Source organism: Sinohyriopsis cumingii, chromosome 8, assembly GCF_028554795.1.
Source record: "Sinohyriopsis cumingii isolate HCF-2022 chromosome 8, ASM2855479v2, whole genome shotgun sequence".
Taxonomy (NCBI): domain Eukaryota; kingdom Metazoa; phylum Mollusca; class Bivalvia; order Unionida; family Unionidae; genus Sinohyriopsis; species Sinohyriopsis cumingii.
Window position 1 is genome coordinate 14,858,665 of NC_142968.1, and position 19,143 is coordinate 14,877,807.

At 34.0% G+C, this 19,143-nt stretch overlaps 1 protein-coding gene across 1 annotated transcript in view; it reads left to right on the forward strand.

Annotated features, from left to right (window-relative positions):
* The window catches only part of LOC149793020 (coatomer subunit delta-like), a 35,595-nt gene extending 19,772 nt beyond the window's left edge, over window positions 1–15,823 (forward strand). Inside the window, exons 7-12 of the mRNA XM_089966895.1 lie at window positions 505–574; window positions 3,649–3,814; window positions 6,774–6,921; window positions 7,888–7,996; window positions 9,570–9,774; window positions 13,254–15,823. Of these exons, the coding sequence (XP_089823021.1) occupies window positions 505–574; window positions 3,649–3,814; window positions 6,774–6,921; window positions 7,888–7,996; window positions 9,570–9,774; window positions 13,254–13,343 (788 nt within the window). The 3' untranslated portion in view covers window positions 13,344–15,823. The remainder of the gene's footprint in view (window positions 1–504; window positions 575–3,648; window positions 3,815–6,773; window positions 6,922–7,887; window positions 7,997–9,569; window positions 9,775–13,253) is intronic.
* Window positions 15,824–19,143: the final 3,320 nt, after the last annotated feature.

A 19,143-nucleotide genomic window follows, 5' to 3' on the forward strand; every position in this document is an offset into this window, starting at 1 on the left:
TTCTAGACTTGTACAGAGTATGTACTTAATATTTAATCTTATTCAGTCCATAAACTTAATTGCCAGTTCAAATCATTTGTTCATTAAAAAAACAATAAACTACACGTTTTCAAGCTGCTTGAAATTTTCAAGTGATCAAATCTTTTACAGTCCTTTTAAAGAAAATGTTATTTTTCTTAAGTGCACCTTTTTACATTCTGTTGAAAATCCATAGTGTTTAATTTATCAGAATGATTCAGATATGACTTTTGACTGGTTAAGATTTACAGTGATTTTTTTTCCCCCACACTCTTTGAATGAGAATTCTAAGTACAAATTCCTTCATCTTGGTATATATTCAACATCAGTTCAGATTTGAATTTTGAAAGTACCCCTTGTGTAAAATTATCTCTTGATGTCAAGGAGTTCTTTTACCATTTCATCCATTGAAGTGAATGTTATTTGATTAGTGTTTCAGACTAAAAGATATAATTTTTCCATGTTTTTCTTCTATTTTCATTGTAGCTGTTGCTACTGTTGGCTCAGAGAAAATGCCTGCAAAGATAACCAGCACACCTATTGCTAACCAGGAAGGGTAATTCATACAGAAATTTTGTCAGTTTTTGTACATTAATGATAATTTTGCATGTGATGTAGTATTAGGATTAGGTTTTTGGTGTTTTATGGCACAACTTTTGCAAGGTAACTATGTAAAGGAAAATAACTCCAATTTTTAATTCTTGGAGGAAGTGTGTTCAATCAGAAATTATCTCCCTTTATTTAATTTTGCCTTAAAATACTCAAAACTGTAGAAACTGCTTATAACATACCAATTGCTTGCATATTTTCTATCAAAAAATGTTTCATGAATCGTTGAATCAGTTCTCAGTTGTTGTTTTTTTAAGACCTGAAGCATAAAATATTCAGATAGTTTTTTTAAGGGATATTGGTATTTGATTGTAATCATAAAAGGAAACACGATTTTTGGTATCTCACAGTTTATATTAGCCCCATTACTCCTGTTTAATGTACCATAACCCACCAAGTCGTCATTAGTATAAATTCATTTATTTTCTTTTACAACTTGAATTTTTTTGGAAGAGTTGAAAATAATAAAAAATGGCTCTGATGCCAGTGTTTATCAAAATTTATTTTAAGATGAATTAAAACTTGTGGTTGATTTAGTCAGTTTTTTCTAATTGAGAAAATATCTTTATTATTTTCTCTATTTCCCAGAGACGCAAAATTGAAATTATATGCCATGTAATTTGGTGAACAAGGAGGCTCAAATTCATGTATTGAGGCAGGGAGTTCTTTTGTCTTCACAGACAGATCTTTTTTCAAAAGACTGTTGGTATGCTGTAATCATAGAAGCCATGACCAATTGGTGTCCCAATCCTGCTATACAGTAACCATAAAATCCATGATAAACTGATGATTCATTTTTAATCATTGCTATACAGTAACCATGAAATCCTTGGTAAATTGGTAGCTCATTTTCTGTTCTTGGTATGCAGTAGCCATGATATCCAAGACAGATTGGTAGGTCATTGTTAAACTTCAGTATTCAGTAACCATGAATCCATGACAAAATGGTCTCCCATTTTTAATCCTTGGTATGCAGTAACCATAAAATCCACATATTAAATTGGTAGCTCATTTTTAATCCTTGCTGTACAATAACCATGAAATCCATGACAAATCAGTAACTCAATTTTAATCCTTGGTACACAAAAAAATCATGTTGAATTGGTAACTCATTTTTAATCCTTGGTGTAAAGTTAGCATGGAATCTGTGACAAAATTTGGTCTCTCATTTCTAATTATTGGTATACACAAACCATGAAATCCATGACAAATTGGTACCTCATTTTTAATCCTTGGTATACAAAAACCATGAAATCAATGAAAAACTGGTAGCTGATTAATAATGAATGTTAAGATTATCTATTAGCACTCCAAAGTACAAGAATATGATTTTCACTTTACCTTATTTCTGAAAATGATCTTTTTTGAAGCTGAAAGATCTTTTGATTAGTCACCAGTCTTTAAAGTAAGTGTATATGCATGTTTGGGATCCTGAGTGGTCCAAAGCACTCACCATTCCAGATCACTGCCATCTCACCTCTTTCTGTGTGGGTTTAAGTCTTGGGCTAGGCTTATGTGGGTATGTGATAAAAGCTTGCCAGTAGCTTTTCATGAGTTGGTGGTTTTTCATGGGTTCTTCCTCCACCACTTGTACTGACCACCATGTATCTTGTGCTGAAAAAAAATGGCATTAAAGCCCATCACAACAACATACTATGTTTACATTTGTGGTAAGAATAGAATCTTGGAGAAAGACATATCTTGGAAATCTTGCCAAATATCATCTTTTTAACCTTTGAAAAAAGTGGAGATAGAGAAAACAGTTAAAGATGTCAATGGCAGTATAATCCAGTGGGGAAAAATGCTTTGTTTGTTATTTTGGTTGTTTGTTTAACTTGCTTTGCAATACAAAACAATAATTGTTAACTACAAGGTGTATACTTTTATTGATTAGGACTGAACCAGTCACAGCATATATGGGTACAACCAGTGGATGCAGACAATACTGGTTTAGGTGATGTCTTTTGATGGTTATATAAGAATGAATTTCAGTGGCTGGAGAATAGGGCTTCCCTGAAGAATATGTTTTGAACCTATCACCTGACTGCTTGAAACATTTATGTGTGACTACAATTAATTTTCCTGGGAATGCACCAGGATGGTTGTTTTCTTATAAAGCTAGCAGCAAATGGTGTAAAGTCTACAAAATATGCTAAAACTAAACTAAACTATGACAGGGAATTGAAAAAAAGAAAAGGGGAGTTCAGAGATTCTTGGCTGCAGGTGTTTCATTGGCTTAAGGCCAATGAAGATCAAACAGTCGCATCCTGTATAATGCAAGAGATACCCCTCAACTGCAGACAAAACCAGTGGATTGTTTGCAGAACAGGTTATCACAAGGAAAGACAAACTGTTAACGCACCAAGAAAGTGCAAAGCACAATACATGCCAGTTAAAATTTGATAATGAAAAGGTCAAATCTGCGAATAGGATGTGGGTGGTTTAGACAGTGATTAATAAATACAATGTTAACCAAATTGAGTGTTATTAAAAGCTGTTTAACAAAGCATAACAAAGCAGTGAAAATCTTTTTCAGACTATGAATTTCTTTGAGGTTCATATAAAAAACTGTGTTGAACTTGGAACTGATTATATCAACAGAACTGCATACATAGATTTCATCAACAGTGTATTTAATGTCAGTCAGACAAATGTCAAGGATAAAATATCTAGAGCTACATTCATATCCATCCTTTCAGATGCTAGTATTGATTCAATAGTTATGGTTATAGACCAAGAATGGATATATATATATATATATATATATATATATATTATTACTTATAAGTAGAGTCCAAAATAGAAACCGCACGGACCCATGTTTGCCCTTTCCTGTTCACAGATCTGGGTTATGCACTTCATTAATAGTAATGAGCAAAAGAAACAACATAGGCTCTGATCTGGCTGCAGATTATGCTATGGCAGATGAGGGTCCAAGTTGTTTGCCATTGGACTCCGCTTGTAAGTGAGTATTTGAATTCACACTAGTAAGTTATTGTTTTTGTGTGCATCTTTTTTCAGTGTTCATATTGCAGTTGAAGAAAAAATAACCCTGACAGCTGGCAGAGATGGTGGACTGCAAAATATGGAAGTTCTTGGAATAGTCAAACTTAAAGTCAATGATGAGAAATATGGTCGAGTAGTTATGGGCATTGCAAACAATGATAAAAAAGGAATGCAATTTCAGGTAATTATTGCTTTATATTTTTAAGGTTTGTAAACTCGTTCTCTTTTTAATTATGAGCAAATTATGCACTCACAACTTTTCAGCAACAGTGGGTAGATCAGCTATATCTTTGTTGCTTAAAAAAAAAGAATTTGATTTTATTAGTGCATGTGCAATGTGCATGGGTGAAATTTCTCCCTCATATGATGGAAATTCAGTCTTCAGAACGTCTCCACTGGTTGATCTTCCAAATTGTGCAAATCTGTTGAGTTGGGGGTGGGTGGGTTGGGAGTAGGGGGATAAAGTGGATGTAAAGCGTTTAGTAGGAAGAAAAATCAGTACTTAGAGATACTAAATTTTAAACATGATTTACTTTTTTTTGAATGAGTAAATGGAAGTTTTCTGCAGTATTTTCATTTCACTCAAGGCTCCTCGGATGTGTTCTGATTAATCATGAGTTCATGCTTCACTCCATAATTTAGTGCTGTCTATGGAAACCTGAATAACTCGATTGTAAAAACCAAATATCTAAGTCCTTATATTCCACTGCTGTTCAATTCTTATATTTGCTTTTTTGGAATGATAGCGGATAGAGGACGCCGAGTTATTTTACTGAAATACCTTGGCTGATTTTTTACCTCCATGTATTTCATTCTACCATTGTTTTCTTTACTCCTCCCCCTTTGCTTCGTTGAAAGATTTTTAAAAAAATAATTTGTTTTATTATTGTAGCTTTGTAGTTGTTGATCAGGACGATTGGAATTTTGTCTCTGCTGAATTTACAAACAATAACTGCTTTTTTTTTTCTCTCCATCTCAGTACAGTTAAAAATGTACAAATCGCTTAAAGAAAAGCATATTCCTTCAAGTTGAAAATTAGCAGCAATTATCTAAATCGTCATCTGATAAATCGTGTTGTGATAAAGGAAGCACATTTTTTCATAATTTACATTGAGAAAATTATTTTTAAATGATTAAATGGATTTATGCATCATGTTAATCAGAAATATGATTTTCGGTTGCAAGTTTCACGTAAAATATAGTGTCAAAATTTCGCCTTTTTTAGATTCATGGGGGTTTCATATCTTAGCCCCACCCCTTCCCCCACGACCCACAAATGGGTCTATGTGGCCCTCCTGACCCAGGACCTACTTTTCAAAATTGTGGTTTTTCCTGAATTTTGCCTGTGTGTGTGATTTTTAATGACGATGAAGACAAATGTATAGTTGTTGACTATGGAAGTATGACATTCTTATACTGTGAATTCATTTATTATGTAGGTGTACAATTTTGGGTTCAGAAAAGTCCTTTTTTATTGAATAATGATCACATGTTATAAAATTCATGTATTAGTCACATCCCAATAACAAATAACACATTTACAAAATGGTTGTCCACATTTGATCTATGTCCCACTGTCAACAAATAACATGTCACTACACAGTTCACTACAGTAGTGTTGCCTGTAGCACATGGCTATAATTGTTTACTTACTGCATGTACAAGTACTCAGTTTGGCCTAGATATTGGTCAGCTGGAGACAGTTATATCTTGCCAAGGCTACCTAGGGAATGAGGCTATTCATAGGGAAATGAAAACATGAACAAATAAAAAAAGTTTAAAAAAACATCTTTGCAGGATGCTTTACCTTTAGTTAACTTTATATATATATATATATATATATATATATATATATATATATAGTTTTTAAAGATTGTAAATTTGTGTTTTATGCTGCTATTGGTATCTTTGGTAAGAAACTTTTTTCCCTTTAGAAAGGAGACTTTCATGGCACAATCACTTTGGAAAATGCAACAATCTATCAGATTCCATTGTTTTAAGTTTCGTACCGACTTCCTTTGACGAAAGGTGCTTAGTTTTCATTGAAGATTGTAGTTGGCTTGCTTTGATGAAGGGTGCATGTGTTGAAGGCCAAATTCTGGTGGATCAAACAAATGCTGGTTATTGCATCAGCAACATTAAATAATTGTAGAACATTGATTGAGAATGAATTTGTTTTTCATTTGCTTTGTATTTATACAGGTGCTTCAAAAGTAATCAGTTTTCACTGCAGTTGATACAAAATGTTTTATTCTGGGTACAGTAAGAAAAAAATAACTGTCATTTGGTCGATTGGAGCTAATCCGGTAGCACGACTATAGGAACATATCACAACATGCAGTATCCAGGCCAGATGTCAGCATAAGCAGATTATGATATAACAATGCACAGTCAAGATGGTTTGTCAGTATGAACAAAGAAATCTTTTTTTGTAACAGTAGATAGATTCCAGTGCATTTTATATCCAAGTTTGCAGTTTCCTGTAATGTTGCCATTGACTTTCTCCATTCAAGTTTAAACAGCCAGAATATATCACTAGATGGTATTGATTGTTACCAATAAAGAAAAAAATTAGCAATTTGCAATATTGGCGAAGCCCAGTACGTTCATTGAATAAATTTTGTACACATTTTTTCAGTACTTTTAAGAAGAACGGTTTTTTTTTTATCATATGAGAAAAATACCTGTATGATAACTCAGGAGCTGCACCATGATCATCATATTTTAGAATTCATGTGCAATCTTTTAGCCAGAATGATAATAAATGATGGCTTCCATGAACAGTTTTATAGTGAAGGTTGCCATCAAAATTATTAAAGCACCCTCTCTATGGTTCTGTGGCAATTGCAAAACATGTAAAGGTTCATTTAACTCTGATTTCTTGGATTATAAAAGTAATGTAATCCCATGAAAAGAAAGTTTCCATGTGCATGTATGTCAAGGTGTGAATACCTATATGTCACTGTGTGAATATTTGTATGTCAGTATGTGAATGTTTGTATGTCAATGTGTAAATGTTTGTATGTCAGTTTGTAAATGTTTGTCATTGTGTGAATGTTTGTCGAAATGTGAATGCTTGTATGTCATTGTGTGAATGCTTGTATTATGTCAGTGTGTGAATGCTTGTATTCTTCTTACAGACACACCCAAATATTGATAAGAAGAAATTCACAGCAAATGCCGTCATAGGTCTTAAGAATCCAGAGAAACCTTTCCCATCTGGTCAGGATGTTGGTGTCTTGAAATGGAGACTACAAACGACAGACGAGTCACTGATGCCTCTGACAAGTAAGTATATCATTGCTGTAAGACTACTTAATGAAACATCCTCAAGAGGTTAGACTGCTTAATGAAACATCCTCAAGAGGTTAGACTGCTTAATGAAACATCCTCAAGAGGTTAGACTGCTTAATAAAACATCCTCTAGAGGTTAGACTGCTTAATGAAGCATCCTCTAGAGGTTAGACTGCTTAATGAAATATCCTCAAGAGGTTAGACTGCTTAATGAAACATCCTCAAGAGGTTAGACTGCTTAATGAAACATCCTCCAGAGGTTAGAATGTTTAATGAAACATCCTCTAGAGGTTAGACTGCTTAATGAAACATCCTGTAGAGGTTAGACTGCTTAATGAAGCATTCTCTAGAGGTTAGACTGTTTAATGAAACATCCTCTAGAGGTTAGACTGCTTAATGAAACATACTCAGAGGTTAGACTACTTAATGAAACATTCTCAAGAGGTTAGAATGTTTAATGAAGCATCCTCTAGAGGTTAGACTGATTAATAAACATTTTCAAGAGGTTAGAATGTTTAATGAAACATCCTCTAGAGGTTAGACTGCTTAATGAAACATCCTCCACAAAATATGCTTTTGTAGTGAACATTCTAGGAGTAAGAAACCAAATTTGGGAATTTCGTTTGAATTTTATGGCATTTTAAATTTGAGACAGGTGTCCATATTCAGCCTTAAAGACCTCATAAATAGTTGGTGAATAAAGTTGTTAGGCTTGTAGCATCAAGTATTAGGGAATATCAGGATGTCACTATTCAAAATATTTTTGCCAAGAAGCTGCAACAATCAGTTGATTGGACATTTTCTTTCGATACTATTATTTTTGTCTGTTTATATCTGTCATCCATTTCAGTTTCATTAAATCAGGTTAAATTTTAGTTAGTGCATAAAGTATTTAAGGTTTATATATTCATGTGAGGAGGACTTTCAGATTTGTATTTGTCCATGTTTTTCTTTCTTCAGTAAATTGCTGGCCCAATGAAAGTGGCAGCAAATGTGAAGTGAATATAGAGTATGAACTGCAGCAGCCAGGCATGGAACTGAACGATGTTCTAATATCCATACCAGTACCGTAAGTATCACCTGTACCATGTAAATTCACATCAAGGCATGGAACTGAACAATATTCTTATATCCCTGTCTGTACTGTATGAATTACTATCCATACCTGTACCATAATTATTCACAGACAGCCATGGAACTGAACAATGTTCTTATATCCTTGTCTGTACTGTATGAATTACTATCCATACCTGTACCATAAGTATTCACAGACAGCCATGGAACTGAACAATATTCTTATATCCCTGTCTGTACTGTATGAATTACTATCCATACCTGTACCATAAGTATTCACAGACAGCCATGGAACTGAACAATGTTCTTATATCCGTATCTATACTGCAAGTAGTTCCAGGTGTGGAACAAATGACCTTATATCAATACCTGTACCATATGTAATCATATCTGTGGGGCTAAATGGTCTTCTTATATCCATACCTTTACTGTAAGTATTCCCAGGCATGCATGGAAATGTGTGATGTTCTTACATTCATACCTGTACTGTAAGTATTCCCAGGCAGGCATGGAAATGTGTGATGTTCTTACATTCATACCTGTACTGTAAGTATTCCCAGGCAGGCATGGAAATGTGTGATGTTCTTACATTCATACCTGTACTGTAAGTATTCCCAGGCAGGCATGGAAATGTGTGATGTTCTTACATTCATACCTGTACTGTAAGTATTCCCAGGCAGGCATGGAACTGAATGATCTCTTACATTTATACCTATTCCATAAATATTCACAGCTGTATTTATAATAATTTTGTCACTATGAAAATGCAGAACATAAACCCAGAAAAGGGAAACTGGCACTTTTTCATCAAACTAAATGGGTCACACATTTTATAGAACAACAGAAACCTCATTATAATGCTCATTGTTATTACACACATTATTAGTAAACATGCCTATGGAGTAACAATTTGTATGGTCTCTGTAGTTGCAGCAATCCACAAATTAAAATATACCAGATGAACAATGATTTTTCTTTGAAAACAACAGGAACCATTCCACAATCAAGAAGTTCAAATATAACTTTTCACAAAACCATAAGAATTAATATCCATGAAAACAAATAAATGTATGTATGCTAACAGTTTTTATGTCAGGTAGTGGTATTGCTTGTGGGGTTAAAAGCATAAAAAAAATTTCATTTTAGGTTAACACGTGCAATTCCTCTACTCTTGTATTGGTTCACCAGAACGTAATATCCTTATCAAAAAAACAAAATATTCGTGGTCTTACTTCACATTCTTGGTAAATGCAATTCACTTTGTTTGCCATCAATATCACTGATATCAGTAAATCCAGTGTCAATTCTAGAACTGAAAATTTAGGGGCAAATTTCCACCTCTATCTGAAAGAAAGGTGAGCTTTAAAAAAATATATTTTGTATTTAAGAAGGCAGTGTAAGGCTTAAAAATGTGATCCACCCTATTTACATATTTAATTGATTTTTCTGTGTGATTTTTTTTTTGTTGGGGGGTGTAGAAATTAATTTGACCCATAATTGTGCATTGTATAAGAATTAACAATCAACCCATTTCTTTTGTATCAGAATCTTTGAATATTTCCTTTCAGGTCTGGTGTTGGAGCCCCAGTTGTTGGTGATTGTGATGGGGAGTACAGTTATGATAATCGTAAAAATATCTTGCAATGGAGTTTACCTGTAATTGACGACAGCAACAAAACAGGAAGCATGGAATTTACTATTAGTGGGCATGCTAATGACTTTTTCCCTATCAATGTATCTTTTGTGTCAAAGAAGTCCTATTGTGATATTCAGGTAAGATTGTAGCAACATGTTAAATTGATGGCATTGACAGATATTGAGACAAAGGAATCACTTCTCTGGCCATGGTGTTGGCAGCATTAAATGGATGTCAAAATTATATGGATTAGATCAATGATGATGTCAAGATTACTTACTACAAGTGGCCAGAAATATTATGAATCTGATAAAGATAAAGTTGAATAGAACTATTCTCATAAATCGTTGCACATAAAAGTTTATAAAGGCCAAGGAAGCTTTCAGTAAGACTTTTGAGCATGGTGTGTCTGTCAATGTTGGTGAAGGCCAATGAAGATTACAGTATGACTCTTGAAGATGGTGTGTCTGTCCAAGTAAATGAAGGCCAAGGAAGCTTACAGTATGACTCTTGAAGATGGTGTGTCTGTCAAAGTACATGAAGGCCAAGGAAGCTTACAGTATGACTCTTGAAGATGCTGTGTCTGTCAAAGTACATGAAGGTCAAGGAAGCTTACAGTATGACTCTTGAAGATGCTGTGTCTGTCAAAGTACATGAAGGCCAAGGAAGCTTACAGTATGACTCCTGAAGATGCTGTGTCTGTCAAAGTAAATGAAGGCCAAGGAAGATTACAGTATGACTCTTGAAGATGGTCTTTCTGTCAAAGTATATGAAGGCCAAGGAAGCTTACAGTGTGACTCATGAACATGGTGTGTCTGTCAACAATTGCTGTTTGAAATTTCTTCTCAAAAACCACTGGACCAAGTTTGAATAAATTTTGTGCAGAGTATCATGACACAAAGGGCTTTCATATTTTTTACAGATGATGCTGATTCACCATCAAATATGGCAACAAAATATTACAAGTCCAACGTCTAAAAAACTGCTTAATAGAATTTGATTAATTTTGAGATCATGGCTGGAAGACCTTTCAAGTTTATACAAATGTTGTCGAGCTGCAATCAAATATAGCAATTGTTGCAATAAATAAAGGGGCCCAGGTTGGCAGAATGGTATTAAGCACTTGAAACAAGATATTCCATTTCACTTTATGCATAAACAGAAATATACCATGAACAACACAGTGAAACAAGTTTGTACAGATAAATGAAAGTGCCCCATTTATTAACTTATAAGTGACTGTATTTGGAAAAGAAACGGACTGGCTAATTAATTCTAGTCAGCAGGACAGGTCATGATGGGTCAGCTTTCTGAGAAAATTGCTTGCAGCTTTTGTTTAAGCAGATTGATGCATACTCATTCAAAAAGAGGAAATCATGCAGCCACAGGTGGAAAAAAATGTTGTTGATAAAATTTCACAAGCATGTGATGATCTTCATATAACCTGCATAGCATGTGTGTTTGTGTTGAAGTAAAACCTTCAGCATTCTACACCAGCCATTAAATTGTGGGTAAAGATATTTTTGTGTGTGACTTAGTTGTTTATATTATCATGACTCAATCAAAAGATCAGCTTGAAAAATAATTTAGATGTAGAAACTTTAACTCTTTATTGTTTCACTTGGTTTCTTTGTAATTTTGAAATGAAAAAAGGAAAATGGAAATAACAAAATGTTAGAGTCTTAGATTAGCTTAGTTATCTTTTTTTTTTTTGTTCTGAAATTTGAACGTCAAGAAGAAGAATATAAAATCCTGGAAATGTTTTGATTGGGAATTTATTACATGAATGTTTATGTTCTGAGCCCCAAAAAATAACATTCAGTAAATAATACCATTTTCATGAACGTGAAACTTGAGTAAATTTAGTGAGACCCTGGAATATGCCAAGTAAATATTTTTCATGGGGATAGACTTGTGTGAAATTCATGTAGTGTCATATATACTGGCTTTTAAGTCTAGTCAGTCTGCCGACTGTGAAGACACATCTGCCTTCACATAATGTACTGGAAGAACTGGGTCTATACAGTTTATTAGGAGTAATCAGTAGAACAAAGAACAAATATTCTGATCTGCTATCACATTATGTACTGACACATCGGGGTATTTGCAGTTGGACTGAACTTCAGATTATAGACAGTACATTTAAACCAGACACTTTTGGGACAAATATATAAAGTCATTTCATAATGATCAGTATACAGAGGTTTGATTAAAACTGCTTTATTGGGAGCAAAACATGTGGCACGGAAGGAGGGCAAGATGTTTAAATTTTGTTTGGTGCATTACAGAACAGTAACTTAGGTTACTCAGCTTGCAAGGCAAGTGGAATAAAGTGCCTTGTCCAACACAGGCCAGTCTGGGCTGTTCCAGTGGTTGGATTCGAACTGGTGTTCGTTTGGTTAACAGACACGATTTTTCTCTGTTTTAAAGCGGAATTCCGCTTTTCTCCTGACTCGAATCTGATTTTTCTTGATATAGTCCTTTTTTGTTTTTTAATCATCTCTGATCCAGGTTTTTTAAAAATGTTAGATAAATTTTTTAAAAAACATGGAAATGGGAATGGCTGAAGTGAAAAGTCTACAGAAATTTAGCTGGTCAGTTTATAAGGAAACATTAGAGGACTGGCATTTTGTGACCTCTGCTCTACGTTAATTGCAGTTGGAAGAGTTAGGAACGGCAATTACAACAGAAGCTGCATGCAGAAAAATTGAAGTTCATAAGGCATCTATAAAAAGTGCAATTAATTACTATGAGAAGAAAGATTTCTTGCATGAGAGAACAGATGTAGCTCTTTGTCAGAATATGCGCACTTCATGTTACCAATACAAGCACCAGCTTGAAAGGAAAAAGGCTCTCATTAAGAAGGAAAAGAAACAATTGCACATTGAGCCCAAAAAGGAAGGCTAAACAAATCTTTGCCAAAGCCGCACAAAGAGCTCAACTGGAATAACAACAGGCTGTGTCCATTGGAGAAAAAGACCAGTGGATGTATGGGATTATTTGTTTATAGTTGATGTACTTGGGTGTTTATTTTACCGATTTGTTATGAAAAGAGAGAAGTATAATCTAGTTAATGCAAAAATTGAGAAATTTTTGTGACTTAATTTCGATGTGAACACTGACATGCACATGAAATAACTCAAGCACCAATATTATTGGAGAACAAATTCATGTGACAATAAATATTGTGAAATTATTAAAGTCAAGTTGAAACTTTTTGTTAAGTTTGTTAGTTTTTCAAATGATTATTTTGTTATATATTATGATCATAAGTTGCACCAGAAGCAGTTTTTTATGATTGTAAAATGCATTTTTTGGCACTGCCCCTCGAGACCCTGTAGGAGGAGGACCCCCAAACCCCTCTTTCAAATTTTCAGCTTTTTTTGTGGAATACCAAAATCATATCTGGGTTAAAATCTGGCTTGATAAGCACTGAGACCACTGTGGCCTGGTTACAGTGGGTTTCATTTAAAGAAGTGTCACTGTACATTATTAATTTGCAAAACAAAATTTGGGGTCAAGAAGTGAGAACAACAATTACAAAATTTTCATGATGCTGTAATAGAATTGATGGCATATAAATCAGTACTCTAATAAAGCCATTATTTATTTTCAGGTTACAGAAGTCAAGCTTCTTGATGACGACCAGGCTGTAAAATATTCCTCAGAAGTTGTATTCTATGTGGATAAATATGAGATAGTATGAAAATGTTGGACAAATATTCATTGAAATGTCAAACTCTTTTCATTCATGGGACTGGAATCATGTATTGATGATGTAATTACAAAATTTTTAAAAGAAATGATGTTCATGCAGCCTGTAGAAGAAAGGTGATGCTCTCAAGTCGGTCTTTATATTGGCAGTGATGCAGAAAAATACTTATATTAACTCCACTTGATTAAACTGTTATCACTACAATATGATGTTGCACAGAAAATAGAGTTACAATATAGTGAAAATTATATGACAAAATCTTAAGAAGTGTCTTTACATTGACATAATAAAAGGCAATTATGCAGTGCATCACCAGTGTCTGCAGTCTGATTGTTTAGCAATCTGCCTACATAAATCTTATCCCATATGTGATTGACACCAGTGTCTGCATTCTGATTGTTTAGCAATCTGCGTACATGAATCTTATCCCATATGTGATTGACACCAGTGTCTGCAGTCTGATTGTTTAGCAATCTGCGTGCATAAATCTTATCCCATATGTGATTGACACCAGTTTCTGCAGTCTGATTGGTTAGCAATCTGCATACATAAATCTTATCCCATATGTGACTGACACCAGTGTCTGCAGTCTGATTTGTTAGCAATCTGCATACATAAATCTTATCCCATATGTGATTGACACCAGTGTCTGTAGTCTGATTGGTTAGCAATCTGTCTCCATAAATCCTATGTCATAGATGTTTGACCTGTGTCAGAGGTCAGTTGGAATGCTTGCATCATTGTCATTGTTATATTTATTTCTGTGCAAGGTCTGTGAATAATTATCGAATGTTTTTGGTGACAAGATAACAATACTGATTTTTTACATTTTTACATAGGATCTACATTCGGCTATGATGTCATTATTTACATATTGTACAAGGTCATCAGAACTGGGACAACCAAGGATGCCCCGTACTTTAGAGAAATTATGAATATATACTCATAATGATAGTCACCATGCTTATTGTACAAATTATCCTTGTCCTTATGTGTGTTACCCTAGATATAAAATTGTATGACCCTTGTTATAAAACTGAATTTATTTTGATCAGCATCCATTTTTGTGCTTTTGTTTTCTGTGGTACATCGATGTTTGCAAGGGTCCTGTTGTTTATAGGGTTTTAAATTATGATTTGTTACAACTGCAAAGTCTACCAAAAATAGGAACCCTATTAGAAATGGCAAATTCAGAAAAATAAACATTTCCACCTGGTACACAGATTTAAACAAAAAAATATTCTGAAGCTAGGATTGATCTGAAAATTGTTGCATCATATTGGTTACCATCTAATTACTAATTTGACACTTGGATTTTGAGTCATATTGGCAACCATCAAATAAGTAACCACACACCAGGATTTTGAGTTATATGGTTACCATCTGATTACTAACCAATTAGGCACTGGGATTTTCATTCATATAGGAAACCATCGAATCCATAGCGTATCAGACATACTTTTTTAGTCTGAGCTGGTATGTGAATGTTTTGTAATCCTAGTGACAAATTTTGCACAACTGTAAATTCTTTGAAAACTTGTTTGATAAATTGCTTAGTCACAGATCTGTAAATAGTCGAGGCTGATGTTGAAAACATGTAGTATTCTTTGTCATGACAGGGTTGGAATTGGCACAATATGTAGTTGCTTTTCTTGCTGATAGCTTCCTTAGATTATACGGGGAGGTCATTTTTATGGTTTGTTGGAAGGAACTAAACTATTTGTGTCTAATAGTATACTTGGAGGAGAATCTGTAATGTAATACTAGTTCTATAGACTTGTAAGGTATAGGTGAAATGTTGTAAACATAACGTTCCCCGTTAAAGCCAAAGAAGACCTCATTCAGTTGAATAGGTAATTTTTGATGTTTAATGTGTTGGATCTGACCTCGGTATGCTAATAAGTTTCACATTTTAATGTTGTTAATTTATAATGGGTTTCAGATGATTGCAGGATTAAAAGTCACAAGGTACACTACGATGCAATTTCATTTACCATATATAATAAAAGAAATGACTGCAAACAGCGTAGACCCAGATTTGCCATTGAATTATATGCTGTAAGATCAGAGTGTATGAAGATTGTTAGAATTAATTGGTAGAACAAACAACATAGACCCAAACCTGCTTAAAGATTGTGATGGCAGATCAGTATCTTTGCTGTTTGCATTTGGGTGCGACTTACTTGCAAGTATATATGGTAGTCTGTTTTTTTTTTATTATTCTGTTTAGTAATAATGCAGTTGCTGAGTCAGCAACAGTCTGATGACCTTACCATTATTTTTCATAACTCCATACAAAATAAACTGACTAGAGTTTGCCTTTATTGAAGTTTGCTAGTCATAATAAGAATGTACACATGAATCCTATATTGTAACATTGAAGAATTTGTTCTACAGCTGTACTTCATGATAGGTTTCTGATATATATATATATATATACACACTGAGGACATTAAATCAAATGATCACAACTGCGTTTATGTCATATTTTCCTCTTTCTAGGTTAAATATGTGAATATTATGAGAGGTTCACAATAAATACCATCTTGACAAGATAGAACTTGAAATAATTAAATTGAAAAGTGAAATTGTTACATTTGTTTCAACTTCCTAATTTGATGAAGATGGTTATTTGTAGTGAGTAAATATGCAGGAAGTTTAGTACCCTAGATTGTAGCTGGAAATTGTTAGTTCTCTCGTCAAGTTGTGTATATGTTATCCTGTGTTGGTCCTTTCACATTGTTTGCTTTAACCCTTTACCTCATAGAATGTATGGCTTTTTAGCCCTTTGATATACATGTAGCAAAGTTACCCAGTACAGTGTGCTATAAATAGAACACCCGTTACCTATTTGACTTCATACACATAGGCCTGCCTGTTGACTGTTAAGCAGCGTATTTAACATCAATTTTGACCATTTTACATTTTTGGTACACATGTATGGAAACATTCAAGAGTAAAATCTGATTGTTATAGCTGTATAATTATATTTCACAGAAGAATTTCTGCCATTTCTCATATTCGAAATGTACAAGTTCTTTGCATCAAAATCACTAGATCAGCTGAATTTGATAATTTATAAATAAAAATTTATAAATAAAAAAAACTAATTGCAGCCTACATCAATATCAGAGCCTTTACTTAAGTTATTGAAGCTTTCATAGTTGTGATTCTAATCCTGAAAACTCAAGTACTGAACGAAATCCGCGGAGAGTGGAGAATACAACCCAGTTACTATAAATAGCAGATTTCGACCAGCTCTTAAACAGTGACCCTGTGATTTGACGTAATGGTCATTCACACCAATGAATGCAGTATCTAATGGGGGGTTTCCCTGAAGGTGGCCTACGAAAACCCACTCAAAATGGCTGATATTTATAGCAGGCGTAGAAGGGTGCTTTCATGAGAATGATGTAGAGGCGTCCAAAGGCGCTTCCATGAGAATGGAGTAGAGGTGCCCAAAGGCATTTGCATAAAATAAAGGGTTACAGTCTAAAGTCTGTTGTTTTTTTTTTAAATATGTAATCATACATTGTGAAGTGATGGTCTGTTCACAATGTTGGCTCTCAAGTCGAGTTTTGTACATGTAGTGGTGTGTTCAGTATTGTTCTGTGACATTAGCTCAAAAGATATGGTGTGTTTATATAATGGTACAATCTGAATTTTTATAATCCTCACAGTGTTAAATCTAAAGCTATGGTGTGTTTGCATAATGGTACAATCTGAATTTTTATAATCCTCACAATGTTAGATCTAAAGTCTAGTTGTGTTTCTGTAAAGGTGCATTTTGCTGCATTGGTTCCTTCATATGGTTCGTACAACCTTAAAATGTCATTGAATTTGATGGTTTGCCTAGAAACCTCTAAGTTTAAAAAGTTTTGCCCTTGAAAAGTCCTTGCTTCTGTTAAAAAACTCCATGCATTTCTTTTTTTTTTTATTAAACGTTTTGAATTTATGAAGAAAAAACTTTTTCTGCTAAAATATGAAATGGTACAACAGCAATATTAAAATTATAGAAAAGGTTGAATGTGCACTGTTTCAAATACTCCCTGAAAACGTTTGGAAGTCCTTAAAAGATTAAATTCTCATATCGCAAATACTCTTTGAATCCTTTCGGAAGTCCTTGAAAGGTAGTTGGAAAATATTTTCATTAGCTGTATTTCATCAGCTAATTACATGTTCTCATAAACTCTTGAAACCTGCATTTATCTTGAGTGCTAGTCTTGCTGAAATGAAAATGGTCTGACTTCCAATAATGCTGACATGATAAATATTTTGAAAATCTTGATCACTGATACTACTACTAGATAAGATGGTAATCAAAATTGTTGTACACATTTTGGCATAAAAGGGAGTTTTTTTCCTAATGAAAATGTTAAACAAATACAGCTGCCATGGTGGGGTTTTAAACAGTTTAACATTACTTCTGTTAACTGGCTTGAAAGACAGTTGTAAAATTTTATTTCAGCACTTTTCCTGGGATCTAGCTGTGCCTAGCACAACATTGTACCTTACTGATGTGATATGGCAACCATTTGAAAAATATCTTGTAACCACTTAACATTTGGGGGGATGTTCTTTGACTTGCACTGCCATATCAAAGTCCTGTTACGCTGAATACAAGTTGTCCCAGTACTAAATTCAGTATGACCACTAAGATGACCATCTTTAAATTTTGTTGTTCATTTTTTAATTTGATTCTGCATCTGAAGTGATACCAACTTGTGGCATAGACCTATATCTAATGATGTACGTTATCTATATTTGTTTATTCTTGTCTCTTCAAATTATCTTAGAACTTGAAAAATGTTTACCTCCATGACCAAGACTAACCCCGCCAAATAGGTTGGTCCTGTGGACTTGTTCTTGGGTTATCAAATGATTTTGATACTCGGCACAGAAACAGGATTAAAAATAAAATAATCTTGGCTACAACGGCATTAGTGTATTAAAGTGTAATGTGTCCTTAAAATGTCTTAACTTGGAGTTCTAAACTCTGACAGATTGTGAACATGACAATTCACAAGAAGAATATTTATGGGTTTTGATTAAACTCAAAAATTGATCTACTGTTGATGACCCCAGGGCAATGTTAATGGCCAGGGATTGAATGATTTGATATTATTTGGGATGTGCTTGACAAACTTTGAAGAGCTGTATAGTAATTACATCCGTTTGTCAGCAATATGGTTTCGGCAAGGTAATTTGACTGGCAGTTCTTGGATTGTAACCAAAATTGGTCTGGCTTTATATTGATGAGACCATGAAAATGACCAATTTCCAGTCTTTGTCATCATTTGAAATAGTTGTGGTCCTTAATTTCATATCCCCCCCCCCATTTTAATTTCTACAGCCTAACTTGACCAAGGTTTCTTGGATTTAAACCGAATTTGGCTTTATGTTGACAAGACCATGAATGCCACTAATTTCCAACATTACATGACACCATTTACAAGTTTATCATTTCTGTTAAGCCTCCATTTTTATATTAAAAATATGCCATCACCAATTTTACCTTTTTAGTGAAGACATTCCTTTAATCTTTATGAACATGTGTAATGATCATTGGATTGTCACACAATATTAAGTGTTGGATGAAGCTGAAATTGCAAGAGTAGGGTTGGTTTTGTATTGGTATGTATTAGAAGACAACAGGGTACCATCTGGATATCTTTTCTTTTCTTATCATATGGAATTTGTTTTTGGAATGGAATTACATCTTTAATTTTGCATTCATCCAAAGGCTACAAGAATACACAGATCTGACATATACAGCTACACATGTAAATTT